The 14,794-nt window shown below is 50.7% G+C and overlaps 1 protein-coding gene across 11 annotated transcripts in view; it reads right to left on the reverse strand.

Moving 5' to 3' along the window:
• Positions 1-14,794, reverse strand: part of LOC306806770 (uncharacterized protein) — a 66,782-nt gene that overhangs the window by 21,966 nt on the left and 30,022 nt on the right. For 6 of the 11 annotated variants that reach the window (XR_013775553.1, XR_013775554.1, XR_013775558.1 and 3 more), the window contains one exon: positions 2,769-2,835. Coding sequence is in view for 3 of the 11 variants with exons in the window: in XM_079315820.1 (XP_079171946.1) it covers positions 2,769-2,835 (67 nt within the window). In the remaining 8 variants the exon portion in view is untranslated. Of the gene's footprint in view, positions 1-726; positions 1,737-2,768; positions 2,836-14,794 lie in introns of those variants that run through there. The other 5 variants (XR_013775560.1, XR_013775562.1, XR_013775563.1 and 2 more) reach the window with 2 other exon arrangements.

The following is a 14,794-nucleotide window of genomic DNA, read 5'->3' on the forward strand; positions in this document are numbered from 1 at the left end:
CCTCCTGCCACACCGTCACCCTCAACAGCCGCACACTGGGGCGAGGGAGAGTGAAAAGCCAAAGCCCTCGTGGGTTATTTCTCTCGTAATTACAACAAACTAACTTTCCCTAGGTTTTGATGCTTCATGCCAAGCAGCACATCAGGGGACGGGGGAGCCGAGCTCGGGCCCGTGCGGGGCGCTCCGGGCTGCGAGGGGCTCCGGGACCAGCGCCCTGCCCGAGCTCCACCGGGCGCGGCGGGGACACGGGCCGCGGGCGGGCCGGGGCGGGCTGGGGTGGGCCAGGGCAGCCAAAGGCAGCGGCGATGTGCTGGCAGCACCGGGCGGCACCGGCAGCGTCTGCGCCAATAGCCGCGGCAGCGGCTGCGGTAGTGGCAGTGCCAGGACCGGGCAGCTGTGGCAGTGTGTCAGTGGCAGAGTTGTTGGCAGTGTTGTTGGCACTGGCAGTAGCAGTGTTAGTGCCAGTGTCAGTGTCAGTGCCAGCGTTAGTAGCAGTGGCAGTGTCAGGCGGCAGCAGCAGTGGCAGTGGCAGTAGCCGTGTTAGTGGCAGTAGCCGTGTTAGTGGCAGTGGCAGCCCAGCAGCAGTGGCAGTGCCAGGCAGCAGCAGCAGTGGCAGCAGCAGTGGCAGCAGCAGTGGCAGTGCCAGTGCCACTGTGTCAGTGCCAGCCCCGCAGCCCCGCTCCGCGGGCGCCCCCGGCCCCCGCAGCCTCGCCAGGCTCCGCCGTGCCAGGCGGCTGGCGGCCGTACCCTGTGGGAAAACTTAACTGTAATTCTTCAGCTTTTAAAATCAATTAACCCGTGTGTTAATTAACATCAAGTCGACGGGAGGAGGAGGAGGAGGGGAGAGCGGGAGGGAGGAGGGAGGAAAAGAGCTGCAAGGGCGGATGGCAGCGGAGTTGGCACAGTGCCATCCATTCAGTGGCAACGCCACAGCTCGCGATCGCGGCAGCGGGTATATGTTGCGGGGGCCCCGAGCGGGCCAGACACTGCCGGGGAGCCCGGGGAGATTATCAGAGCCAGCGGCTCGCAGGAGCGAGTGCCAGGATTACAGCCCGGCTGCCCCAGCCCGCCCGAGCTCGCCGTGGGACCGGCTCCCCCGCAGCCCGGACCCGGCACCGTCCCTCGGACATCGCTGCCGCACTGCAGCCGGCACAACGGAGCTTTCACACCCTGCAGACAAAGGCCGTCGTCTCCGCCATGACACCGCTGCGTTCCACGCCGAGGCCGGCATCTTGGAGTCTTTAAAAATAAATGGAAAAGGGAAATGCGAACAATAAACACGGCCATCGAAAAAAACCTCATCAACAAACCCCTTGTGCCCGCTCTCCATGCCAGGGGCAACATGGGCATCTGTCGCAGCAGAAGGCGTTTGTGTGGGGCTTTTTTTTTTTTTTTTTTTCTTTTTGGCTTTTTTTTTTTTTTCCCCGCAAGCTGTTGGCGTGTTTTGCCATTCAGGTTCGTTTACAATTAATGCCAAAAAACCCCAACCACACCCAGCCCAGTCAACAACAAACAAAAGGGAGTAGTCGGCATGGAGGGAGAAGTGCCCAGAGAAGCTGCAAGGAGGCGAGCGCCCGCCGATGCCATTTGCCATTTGGACCAGCCCAGGGAAAGGTGCCAAATCTGCAGCTCGGGAGGGACCCGAGGACGGAACGCGAAGGACTCCGAGCAGCCGAGGCGAGCAAGGCAGGAAGGAATATCGCTCTTGCAGGGCAGCATCAGCCTGCACACAGCCTCTGCTGGGAGGAGAGGGAATGTTTGACGGAGTAGCGAGATGCCTGAGTATGCACGGAGCAGTGCGCACAGACACACGGACAGACACATGGACAGACAGACACACAGAGAGATGCACAGATATGCACACACAGACACATAGACACACGGACAGACAGACAGGCAGACAGACACACAGACATACACAGACACATGGACACACAGACAGACACACACACAGACAGACACACACAGACACACGGACACAGACATACAGACGCACAGCACACAGACAGACACACAGACAGACACAGGTAGACACACAGACACACATACACAGACACACACAGAGACAAACACACAGACATACAGACACAGACACACAGACACACAGACACACACAGACAGACACAGACAGACAGACACACACACACACACAGACACACAGACACACACGCACACACACAGACAGGCACACAGACACACACACAGACACACAGACAGACACACAGACACCCAGACAGACACCCAGACACCCCCGGGGCGGTGCAAGCAGCAGTGAGGTGTGTGTGTGCTGTTGAACACACGCGGTCCGTGTGCGGATGTTTATCTGTGTGCACGCGTGTGACACACGCAGGGGGATGAGTGTTAGTGTGCCTCTGTGAGAGAGAGCGACAGGGAGTGAGCAGCAGACACACACACACACACACACACACACACACACACACACACACTCACCGCCTGTATACATCCCACTTTTTGACCTAGGTGTACACGGAAGACAAAATAAAAATCATACTGGAGCAGCAAGCAGGCAGCAGAGATTTATCTACATTCACTGCTATCACCAGGGAGATGAATGGGGCCGATCTGAAGCCCTTCACGAGATCCACTATGGGAGTGAAGGAGGAGGAGGGATGCCACACAGACATGCACAAACTTGAAGACAGAGAGATTTGGAGGTGCTCCTGGCGCAGCCCAGGTGGCACTCGGAGGGAGCAGGGAAGGAGCGGCGCGGGGCCGCGGGCTCTGCACCAGGGACAGCGGCTACTTACGGTGTCTGCGCTGCTGAGGATCTGCAAGGTGCTCTGGTGGCACTGGGCGCTGAGCCAGGGAAGGGCACTGGAGACAAAAGGGAGACACAAAAAATAAAGTCATACAATGGGAATATTAATTGCCTCTCTTGCGGATTTTACAAAACTCACAAAATGTTTTCTTTTTACCTGGTGGTTTTTTTTTTTTGTTTTTTTTTTTTTTTAATTTTGTTTTGTTTTGTTGTTTGTTTGGGTTTTTCTGTTTTTTGTTTTGTTTTGGTTTTTTTTTTGTGGATTGGTGCACTTCCCTTCTGCATGGAAAATACTAACATGGGATCTACAGCCCAGCTACATGGCTCGGGATTAACAGTGCTGGCATCTTTTGGGCATATTTTTCTTTTAATGAATGAGCTTTCGCTGTTAATGAGGAATAATCGTTTGGCTAATGAGCTTTGAAACATTAAGAGAAAAGAGGTTTTTTTGCCGTTAATTGCCCTGGTGCGACCGCATGGATGGATTACAAAAGACAGCAGTAGGAACGCAGTACAACGAGGGAAAATATCTCCTGGAGTGGGATAAATGCAGAGATGGGTGATACATCCCTGCACCTCTCCTTCCTTCGCTCTCTCTTACTCCCTCTCTGCCAACTGCTATGGGTTTCCATAACTCCGCAGTCAAAGTGGATGCTCGGGGAAAATTATTATAGTCAAACAGTGAAGCGTCGGCGGCTAATGTCTCCAGTGTTTAATCATCATACAGTAGAATGGTTTTATGCATATTTCATTTGCATATCATTAAACCACGCTAGCGCGGGACATTCAGAGCTGGAGAGGTACAAAGTTGGGGGGAGAGAGTGGGAGAGCGAGAACGAGACAGAGGGAGGAAGGTCCCTGTGATGCCTATCTTCAAAAGCCAGGGACTTTTCCATGATCTGTCTTCTACTTTCACTAAAATCATGATGACTTGGAAACCTTTGAAGTTGGATATAACCTTGGATTCTTCTAATTCCAGCAGTGATGTATTAGAAAGGGGGAATGATGCTGCGCTAGACATTTAAAGGAATATAAGCTCCAGTGGAATGGAAATAGGAGCTCTTTGGGGAACGAACTAGCAGAGCCAGCCACAGCTTCAACACCACACTGCTCTGTTCATACTGGTGAAGGATACCAAAGTAATACAAAAGAAATGAAGACAGCATATACACTAAGATGGGGATTATATTTACTCTCTCCCTTTTCCTTTTTAAAGGCACAAAGAAGGATGGAACCAGCGGTAATTTACACGCTAATTACCGAACTGTTGCCTCTTTTTGTGTTTGTTTTTCTTCTCTGTTTTGGAGAGAGACGTTTTCACCGCTGAAGTGATTAATCAATTATTTGGTAGCACAGATCCTTCTCCACTGGCATTGATCAGGAAGAGAAGGTGGTGGCTGTGGGGGGAGGAACACAGTGGGCTCTTTGTAGATCTTATACATGCACAACATATTAATTGGGGTCTTTATAAAGCTCCCTCAATAGACTATTTCTTTCCTGGAGACCAGCAGCTGGTTAGCTGCTGTTGGCGACTCTTCAAACATCCCTTTGGCTGGGGGCAGTTCTGCTGCTGTTTGTTGTTGTGCTTTATTTTCTCTCTCCACAGCGGGGGCTGCGGGTGCGATGCTCCCACTGCCCTCGCTCCTGTACAGGAGATGGACAGAGAGAATCAGAACCAGGACAATCTCTTGAGCTGGACGGGGAACTTTGCTTCTGAATGAAATGCTGTTTTATATTTAAATTACCTTCCTTTTCCTCCCCACTTCTCTTCTCCTCCAAGTCTTTGTGTCAGTTATGAATATTCAGATGAGCCGTGATGTGATTACACAGTACAATTACTTGTGTCCGTGATCGAGGCAAAGGCACTGAGGAAAGACAGAGCCAGATGAGCTTGGAGCTCATTTGGGGTTTGTTTTCCGTATTTTCCCCCATCTCCGTGGCACTGCGGCACATGCAGATGTCGCTGTTGTTCTTCATAAAGCCCTAATGATATGCAAAAGCATAACGACCCCATTTGGGTTCAGAGCATCGACGAAATATTATTGGGGGGGGAATCCTAACTGAAGGAATGTCCACATAAATTATTTTTATTTAAATCAAGAGGTGGCAGCGAGGCAGGGAAAGTCACATGAATACATGCATAATGTGAGCACACAGAAAGGTTATCGCCAAGGAGAAGAGGGTTTTGCACGGTGCCTGGGACAAACAGGCTCATTTGGGGAAATCGTTCAGCCCACCATGTGATTTACTTCTTTATCATCATTCATCCCTCAGCCGGGCACCAGCCGTGCTCGCTGCTGGAGACCTGGAGTGCTGGGGCTCTGGATGGTGCCTGGTTATCCAGAAACACCACCAGCCTGCGGTGCCAGGGGACGGGAGCAGAGCAGCTGCAGGGAGAATGTTTCCAGTGCCAAAGGAGGGCTGCTGCCAGCCCAGCCATGGAGGGACAGCAGGGCACTGGGGTGGCCGTGCCAGGCTGGCATGAATGCCTCCCCAGGGACAGAGTGTGGCACAGTGCTGTCCCCAGCACAGGGCAGTGGCACACAGGGCCTGGGCAGGGCAGCTCTGGCCACTGGGCACCTGCTGGGGACAGGGAGCCCAGAGCTGGTCAGATCCACCCTCACCATTTTCCTCAGAGTAGAGAATGGTACCTGGATATAACAGTACACTGTGGGGAACAGAACCCCTCGGTTGCCCTGTCTGCTGCTTTTCTGGGCTGGGACCTGCACCCATACCCATGAGCCAGGAGTGAACAAAGAGAGGCAGAGGGAGGCAGCAGCCAACAGCAGCACTGTTGTGACATCAGCTCGGGGATCTGTGCCTGTGTTTGCCCTGCACTGATCCTGGACAGCTCTGCAGCCTCCTGGCACCCCTGGTGCTGGGCAGGACTCGGGCTGCAGGCAGACAGGGTCCCAGGGAGAGAGTTCTGCTTTCCTCTGCACTCAGAAGAGGAGAGGCAAGTGGAGAGGGAGGTCAGCTGCAGGTGGGACCCACTGTGAGAGAATCCTCGTCTGCACCATGCTCTGGCCATGCACAGACCACACCTGTGGCTCCAGAAAGGCTCCTGAGCAGTCCCTTGGTGGCCAGAGCAGGGTGGCCCCACTGTCCCCGAGGGTGTGCTGTTTGTCACAGACACAGCAGTGATGTGAGAGCCTGCCCAGAGGAGCCTGTGGCCCACAGGCACAGCTCAGAGGAGCACTGATCCCAGACAGGAGGGTTACACTGTCTGTGTCGAAGGACAATGTGCAGAGGGTGCAGTGAGCTCTGGACAAGGTGGCAGCTGCTGCCCGACCACAGCCCCATCCAGCTGCCACCTCCCTCTGCTCCCTTCCCACATATCAACAGACATGTCCCTTCTGCACTCCCTCTTCTACAAGGGCGCCCAGGAAACAGAGGGAAGGCAGCAGGCTGCCAGGTCTGATCCAAACCAGGACACCAGGACAGCCTCTGGGCAGCAATTCCAAACCTGGGCTTGCCACTGCAAACTGCCTGCAAAAATCCAATCACCGAGGGTAACCCAGCTGGCAGCTGGCCCAGCAGCTGGGTGGGAATGTCCTGCCCGTGCCCACCAGCCCCTCAGGGGCAGGGCTGAGGCATCTGCCAGCCTGGTGACAAGGAACCTGCAGCCAGACCAGCCTGGACCCAAGGAGAGCCCAGAGCCGTCTGTGGGAGTAGAGCAGCCATGGCTGGATGGAGTGATCTGAGCAGATCACAGAATCACACCATGGACTGGCTGGGGCCAGAAGGTCCTTAATGACAATCTAGTTGCACCCCATCAGCCGCCCAGCCTGTGGCTCCCTGCCCCAGCACCGTGGCACTGCTGCTCTGGAAGCTGCAGAACCCCAGCCCCATGGTGCTGCCTGGCTCTGCCTCATCCTTCTGGTCTCCAGCCTCAAAGCAGCTCAGTACCAAGGGTCCAGACCAAACAGAGCCTGGGAATATGGAACTGGAACCAGCAGAAAGTGACTCTACAGAAAGGCCATGCCCCACCACGCCCTTGTCATCATTGCAGGTGCAGAGACCTTCGCCAGCTGGTTTTGGCAGAGCAGGGCAGAGCCCAATCCTGAATGGTGCCTTGGCATGCCAGGAGCCTTAGGGAAGGGACTGCCAGGGCAAAGCCTGAGCAGGAACCTGCCCCAAGGTGCAGGGCAAGGCAAGGACTCCTGGACAGCCTGGGAGGCACAAATGTGGTGGTGCCACCACAGGGTGTCCCCATCCCTGCCCGTGCCCGTGCTGGTGGACAGCCCTCCCAGGGCCTGTTCCCTCCAGGCAGAGATCCTGGTGAGCCAGGTGCACCCAGTGCAGCCCAGCACCCATCCAGGACAGCCTCTGGGGGATTTCTGCCCCAGATGCTGAGCAGGCTGCAGAGCAGACCCATAGCTCCAGCCTCAGCTGGCTGACACTTCTCTTGCAGCCCTCAATGTTCCTGCTCCTTGCATGCCAGACAGGATCTTCAGCTCAAGAGCAGCCCAAAGGCTGGAGACTGGGCAGAGGAATCCAGCAGCCTGCTGCCTGCTTCCCCAGGGAAAATGGAACAAAGCTCAGGGCCAAACCCAGTCAGGCTCACTCTTCCCACAAGTGCTGAAAAGAGCAGCAGGAAGGAGACTGTGCTCTGTGCTGGGAGAGTGACAGGAGCACACAGGGTGAGGCAGAAGAGGGGTGCAGCACACAGTGAGGGGCTGCTCACCCATGACACCAGGACACCAGGACAGCCTGGTGCAGAGAGCACCAGGAATGTCACCCCGGGGTCCAGGACACTCAGACTGCAGCCTTTGAAACAGGAGTTCACCATTTGGAAGTCTCCCCATGGAGATAACAGGAAAGGGCAGCTCCCAGAGCCCTGCAGGAGCCATTGTGTTGTTTGTCAATTCACCAAATACCCTCAAGAAATCGCTAGTTAGGAAAAGGAAATTCAAGCATTTATCGAATATATTGCTATTCAAAACACCAAAAGAATTGTTTTGCAAATAGTAGCACTGCTGAAGAGGGGAGAGAAGTACATCAGTCATTTGATATTACATATAAGCAGTTTATTAAAGAATTAAATATTTATAGACTATAAAGCAAGCAGGGCGATGAGTTGCAAACAGCTTGCTGAGAAGTATGTTATAAACATTGAGTCTGTCAGGGACTAATAAAGTATGGAGAACACAAATGTTTTATAGAATCACCAGGCCAGTGATGGATCTGCAGAGCTGAGATGCTGCAGAGCCGTGAAGGTTCTTGCTGCAGCGTGACCCAGAGCCAGCACAGGAGGGATGGAGCTGGAGGGGCTGTGTGCCTGCAGAATAATGGGAAATGCACGTGACTCAGTGCTTGGAGAACTTCGATTTTTCACCTTATTCTAAACACAGATCTATTCATAGGAAGTTCAGGAATTTTCAGAGTTCAAGGCACTTCCCTCTTTAGTTTTTTGTTGCAGCTAATCTTCCATTTCCAGCAAAGTTAAAGTTTGTGACTCAGATTAAGGTCCCCTCCCTGCAGAGCCCTTGCCTCCCCTTCTCCTCAGGGAGGCCCCAGGTTCAGCTCCCCTGTCCCCAGCAGTGCTCTGCAGCCTCCAGACTCGTGCTGGAGAGCAGCAGCTCTCCCCATCATACACCTGCAAGCAGCAACTCAGATTTTCAGAGACTCTACAAGAGGAGCAACTCAGTGGTGGCAGCCCCAAGGACAGGAATTCCTTTTTGTTGGCTACACTGGGGGAAATGGCAGCTCATGGTAGCATTTTTTCCTGGAACAGAAAGTTTTATTTTCCAACAGACATCTGTCACAGCAATGGTGAGGAGATTGCTGTTCTGTTAGTAGTGCAGAGGAAAGACTCTCCAGACTACTTTATATTTTTGTGCAGTCAAGCCCAGGCCCAGAAGTGATTTTTAATGCAGGGTGAACTAATGCCTTTGGTCCTAATGGCTGTCCCCACAGTTTCAAGCCTGGTGGGGTGGATGAAACTCCCAAGGGGTCCAGGCATTCAGGAGTTGGAATTCACTTTCTCTGCTAAACATCAGGACTCATCATCACCTGAAACTGCTGATCAGTGCTGATGCCATTCCTCAGGCCAGCAGCCTCCTGAGACAGCAGCCAGAGCAGGCTCTGACACAGGGCTAGGGTCTGCCAGGGATGGGGGGAGCGTGGCTGGGGCCTCCCTCCAGGCTCAGGTGAGTCCTTATGAGGTGCCAGCGCTAATTAACACAAGAATAAGAGGCTAAGAACTGTCTGGGGTTGGTGAAGACAGATTCAGTAGACAGAGAGAAACCTCCATTTGCCATCTGCTCTTTCTGCAGACAAGGGAGATTTTCATCCTCTGAGATGTAATTAAGACTGATTTTTATTTTCAATAATTTGAAGCAATTATTCAAGTTTATTTGCCAGGGAGAGTATATCAGACTAAATTTTGGGTAAAATAGCAACCTTTGTTGTCCTGTGTGGAAATGATTACAGCCAGGTTCAGGTCTCAGAAGGTGCATTGAAAAGCACAGCCCTATCAAAGGCACAAACCCCATTAGTTCCAGATGGATTGCTTGAGTGGTTTCCCTCTCTGGAGCCCAGAGCCTGTTAGCTTCAGGGGGTTCTGGAGGAAAGTGTGGTACCTCCCAGGGAGCCTCATAACCAAATTCTGCTGTTTCTGTGCTGCTGGAGCTGCTGCTGTCAGCAAAGCTCCAGCACTGAGCAAGCCCTGCAGGGAGCCCTGAGCAGGATCCCAAACCAGGACAATATCTGCTGAGCTTCATCTTCCTTTCTCCCTGCTCTCCCTTCCTCAGCACATCACAGTGACACAATAAACACCCCCAAGCTTGTCTGCTCTAACAAAACCGGTTTGCTACAGAAAAGCTTCCAAATTGAAAATGATCACTGTGCTTTTAGGAGCCTGTGGAGATAGATCACCTGTACTCACTGAAAGAAGAGAGGTGATTTTAGAAGTGACTGTTAGAATCCACTCTCTCCTTCTCCCTTTTCAACCAAGGAAAAATGTAAGAAAGAGTGACAGAAAGAAAACAATAGCTCAGGAATTCCACAGCTTCACTCTCCTGACAGCATCTTCCCAAAATTATGTTACTGTTTGCCATACCATTGTTTATCCTTGTCACTGTGGGTTCTGGGTTTTCTGTCCCCAGGTTTATCCATGAAATACTAAGGAAAAGAACATGGTTGTTTGTGTCTCACCATACAGGGCTCTAAATGTTTGCATCCAATGCCATGGGCCACACAACCCAATGCACTGGGGGTAAAAGGTTCAGATCCCAGGCTCACAGCACTGCCTGGGCTGGAAGGGACTCCAGAGGTCCCACCCCTGACATGAGCAGGAACAGGGAGTGACCAGAGCTGGCCTTTCCCTGTCATTTGGCAAAACGGTGTCTCTGAGCTCCCCTAACACAGCTAATACATCATGAGCAGACAGATTGACCAGGGTGCTTTCCAAAGAGCCCAGGTGACCCACAGACTCCAGGCTGCTCATCTAACCTCCTGGCTATTGAAGCCATTCAGTCTTAAACACAGGAAACAAACATTCCAATAACAAAACTGAACAAATACTCGTTTTTCCCTTGGCAGCAGCATCTTCATGTTTGAAAGCTGTTGTCATATCAGCCTCCTCTGCTGTTATGATAATCTGTACCTAGGAGCCAAAAGACAGGACAGACCAGAGCTGGAAGGCTGCCTCTGTAATTCTGCTGGCTCATCTGTTCACAAGTAACAACCATCCTAGAAGCAATATCACATCAGCACCAAAAGCTTCCCAAAGCTGATTCCAGCTGACTTTTACCTTCATAAATAAATTTACAGAATCAAGTTGCTATCTTCTTATAAAACACCACAAAAGACTGGCCCAAAATAGCACCTTTCCCTAGCAAAGAGTTCCCACTGGTTCATTGTCCATTCACTCCTGCAGGAATAATCCATTCTGTTTGTATGAGTGTGCTGGAATGCTTGAGGGGTGAGATGGATTCCTAAATGTCCAGCCCCCTGTGATTCACAGCCAATGCTCTTGAGCAGGAACAGGTCAGGTGCTAATACTCTCTGTTTTGCCTGCCCAAAAAAAGCAGCATTTGACACATGAAGGGTTTGTGCTGAATTTCTGGGGGACGTGAGCTGTGCACACCTGGAGAGCCCAGTCAGGCCCGTGGGTGTGAGGTGAGCACCATGTCAGAGCAGGGCATCAGCCTGCCATGGAACGCACCCGGCCCCACTGACCACTGTTAATTCAAAAGGTGTTTTAAAGGATGTGTTTTTAATGAGCACACAGCTCAGACCACCAATACTGTATGTCTTTCTCCTGAGTGATGAAGTGGGCACTTGGACTCTTTGCATTGATTTCTAATCTGCTATTTCATACTCTTAGAGTGAGCCCTGGAAACCACGTTCTCTCAGCTGCTCTTTGAGGGTTTCTGTAAGTAAGAGCAGCTGAGGCTAGCCAGGCCAAAAGTGAGGACCCAAATATCAGAATTCCAAACCTTACTCAGCCCACAGCTCTTCAGCCTGGCCAACAAGAGTAGTAACAATAACAATAACAATAATAGTAACAACAATAATAATAACAAGAACAATTATGATCATGGTAGTAATGAGAGAAGACCTGTGCAGACTTTGTGCAAAGGAGCTCAGTGTGGAGGTGTAGGCAAGTTCCACCTTCCCAGGGCGGGCAAAGCGTTTGGCAGACAGGAAGTTAAAAGCAGGTGGATTTACTAATCGGAAAGGCAAAGGCACACACCCTCAGATCCCCTCCTGAGCACTCCTGGCTTTGTCTCATTCCTGCCTGCACTGGAGCCACGGCTAGGCAGGATATTCTTGGTTCCTGAGTCACAGGAAAGCCCCAGCACGACTTTCCCCAAACAGCAGAGGGATTGCTCTCCTTTCCCATTAAACCCGGGTCAGGTTTCTGACAAGGAACACTTGTAATTAAAGTGACAAAAATCTTATTTCCAGATGCAGAGGATACCTTTATTATTTGTTACTATGAGGCAAAGGCTTATGGTTTTTTTCATTGCAGTCACTTGTTTCAGAAACACACTCTCCTCTCCTTAAACACCAGCACTGGGATTTAATTCCTGTGCATCCTGACAAACTGCATCCACAGATGTCACTGCCTGCTGCCTGCAGCTCCTCTGACCAGCCACCACCTCACACCACCCACTACTCTAATTTCTGTGGAGACAGAAATATTCTTTAGGCTCACGGGCTGCTGTGAAGCCAGAGCCGTAAAGTCAGATCTTTTCCTCCTTTAAATGTGACTGGCTATTTACTCCCTAACAATTCTGCTTCAGAGCTGATTTAGCATTTTTATTGGAATGTGAAAGCTCTTAAAAGAAGAAAAAAATCTAATCAGGCAGAAGAGATAGAAAACTTGCTGAATTCCCCCCCTTCGCAGCCCTTCAATCCTATCAAAAGCACATCTTCCATTCATCGCTTCCCCGTGTCACTCTGACAAGCGGCCGCAAATCAACGCGGCGGCGGCGGCGCCCCGGCCGCGCCCGTGATCAAGATTCACTCTCACCCCGATTTGCTAATAGCACATAATAGCAGCCATCGGCGCCCCGCATTAAATCATACATTTCACTCGCCGTTTATTATGGGATTTTTAAAACTCCTCACCAAATTGGATTTTCTCGACGGTCTCTAATTTCCACATTTATCATTTAACATTAAACTCCTCTGTGGGGAGGGGGTTGGGAACTGGGGAAGGAAGAGAGAAGCCCTGCAATTCTGTATTTTCCTCTTTCTTTTTTATGAAAACCCATAAATAATCCCAGGTATAGATGCCATCAGCCCTGAAGTTTTATATATATAAAATACCAGAATTTAGGATAGAATAGCTTTGGGACTCAGCTTACCTTCATGCAGCCCTGATAAAGAAGAGGAAATTAAAGAGAGTGCCATAAGGAAACAGATTTTAAATAACAAATCCAATAAACAAAGAAGTCAACCAAGTAAGCGGGTATGAAAAGCGTTGGGGAAAATGACTGTGAATTTCCTCATTTGAAAGAGCTAGCAGCAAGGAAAGATGGACCAAAAAAAATTTTAAAACCCCGACAAAACATACACGAATAAAACCTTATTGTCTCTTTTCAGTTGACAGAAAACTGATTTAGCAAATAAAGGGAAAACTTAACAAGAGAGGAGCTTTGCCGAGGCGGAGAACAGGAGTCCTGCAGAGCCTCAGAGGGCGAGGGTGGAACTGTGCCCATGCAGGGCCAGGCACTGGAGCAGAGAACTGCTGGCAGCCCCAGCTCGGAGCACCAGGCCCACACCTTCACCAGCTCCTCCTGGAAAAAGCACCCAGATGCCAGGCTGCTGAGCACTGTCCATCCACCAGCTGGATTCTGGCATGAACAAAGGCCGTGGTTCCTGAAACAGGGGTGATGATGTGATAAAGGCATGGTGAACTAAGCTTTCAGTGTGCGTGATTTCCAGCCATGAGACAGGAACTCAATCAGCTTCTATCCAACATCCAATTAGCACAATCACCTCAATCCACAAACTACTGAGCACTTTGACCAGGACTCTGCTTGAAAGTTCTGAGAGATTTCTGTTCTGGTAATTTTTGGTTTCAATAAAGAGCTCTTAGAGATAAAATTCCTCAGTTCAGCTGCTGAGTCAACCACATCACAGGCCACACTCCAACAGCTCTGGGCCTTTTGCAGCTGCATCAACATCGTTCTGAATCCAGCTGAATGCAGGGGCAGCAACTCTAATTATCTTCTCTTGAACTTACAGCAAAAGTCACAAGATTGCAGATCCTCCCTTTTGAACTGTTACATGATCCCCTGAGCATTGGCAGCAGCAGCAAAGGCTGGCAGGTGTAAATGCTCCTTGGAATCAGTCACCTCTCACAAAGCCAAAGACCATCCCAGAATGGTTTTTCCCTCCTTGGAATGGCTGGCACCTTTCAGGGAATACAGTTGTTAAAGTTATTGAACCTGAGACTGGGCACCGTGGATTTAATGAGTCACAGGCTGAGCTCTGATGCCTCCCAGGAGCCAACGTGTGTCCCTCCTATCTGCAGCCACAGCATGAACCTGGCCAGTGCAAAACTGAATCACCAGTTACTTACTAGAGACATCTGCTCAAAATTAGAACGTCAACAGTCTAGGAACACAGCAGAGGAAAAGAATGTCATACTTTAGGGCAAGAGCCTTTTTTAATTTAATGATCCCACAGAGTAAGGGACAAAGACTCCACAGACAAACATCTTGCTGCACAGCAAGTTTAAGAATGTGCTTTTTTTTTTTTTTTTTTTCTCTACTTTTCCTGTGGCACTGCCAGTTCAGTTTGAGGCTTCCTGCCACCATTTCTACTTCTTATTTCCATACCTGCGTTCAGGCATGGGAGCAGTCCCCAGGTGCTGGTGAATACACACTTTCCAATGCCTCCCACTGTTCCTTACAGCTCCAGAATCCAAAACATCCTGTGGTTTATTGATCCACCTAACCACACTTTGCCACCAATCTTTGCATTCTTCCTTACTCATGCATCAGAGTGTGTGACACATCACTTTCCAACTGACCTGAAGGTTTTTCACACCATGTAGTCACAATTCCCTGACAGCATCTTTTTCCTTCAGTTGCATCTGACAGAAAAATATCCAGTATTACCAGAGGAATTCTGCAGTTCTTGAGCAGACAAGTATGATGTGATGAATGTGGGCAGCCCTGGCACAGGTGCCCAGAGCAGCTGTGGCTGCCCCTGGATCCCTGGCAGTGCCAAGGCCAGGCTGGACAGGGCTGGGAGCAGCTGGGACAGGGGAAGGTGTCCCTGCCATGACAGAGGGGCTGAACTAGGTCCTCTTTAAATGCCCCTTGTAACTTAAACTAGTCTGGGATTCAGTGACTTCAAAACATAATTGCTCCTATCCTGCCCCAAAGAATCTACTTGTGGGGGGTGAATGTCTGAGGAAGAACAGTGAGTTATCTGTTATCTCTCAGGACAAATGGACAAGGTGACAGAACACACCAGTTCTAATATATTTCAACCTTCCTACCTTATTGAGAACACACTGAAAAGTTTCTCTTTGCATCTCATTAAGAG

The sequence above is a fragment of the Erithacus rubecula genome, assembly GCF_903797595.1.
Source record: "Erithacus rubecula genome assembly, chromosome: 12".
NCBI classification, from domain to species: domain Eukaryota; kingdom Metazoa; phylum Chordata; class Aves; order Passeriformes; family Muscicapidae; genus Erithacus; species Erithacus rubecula.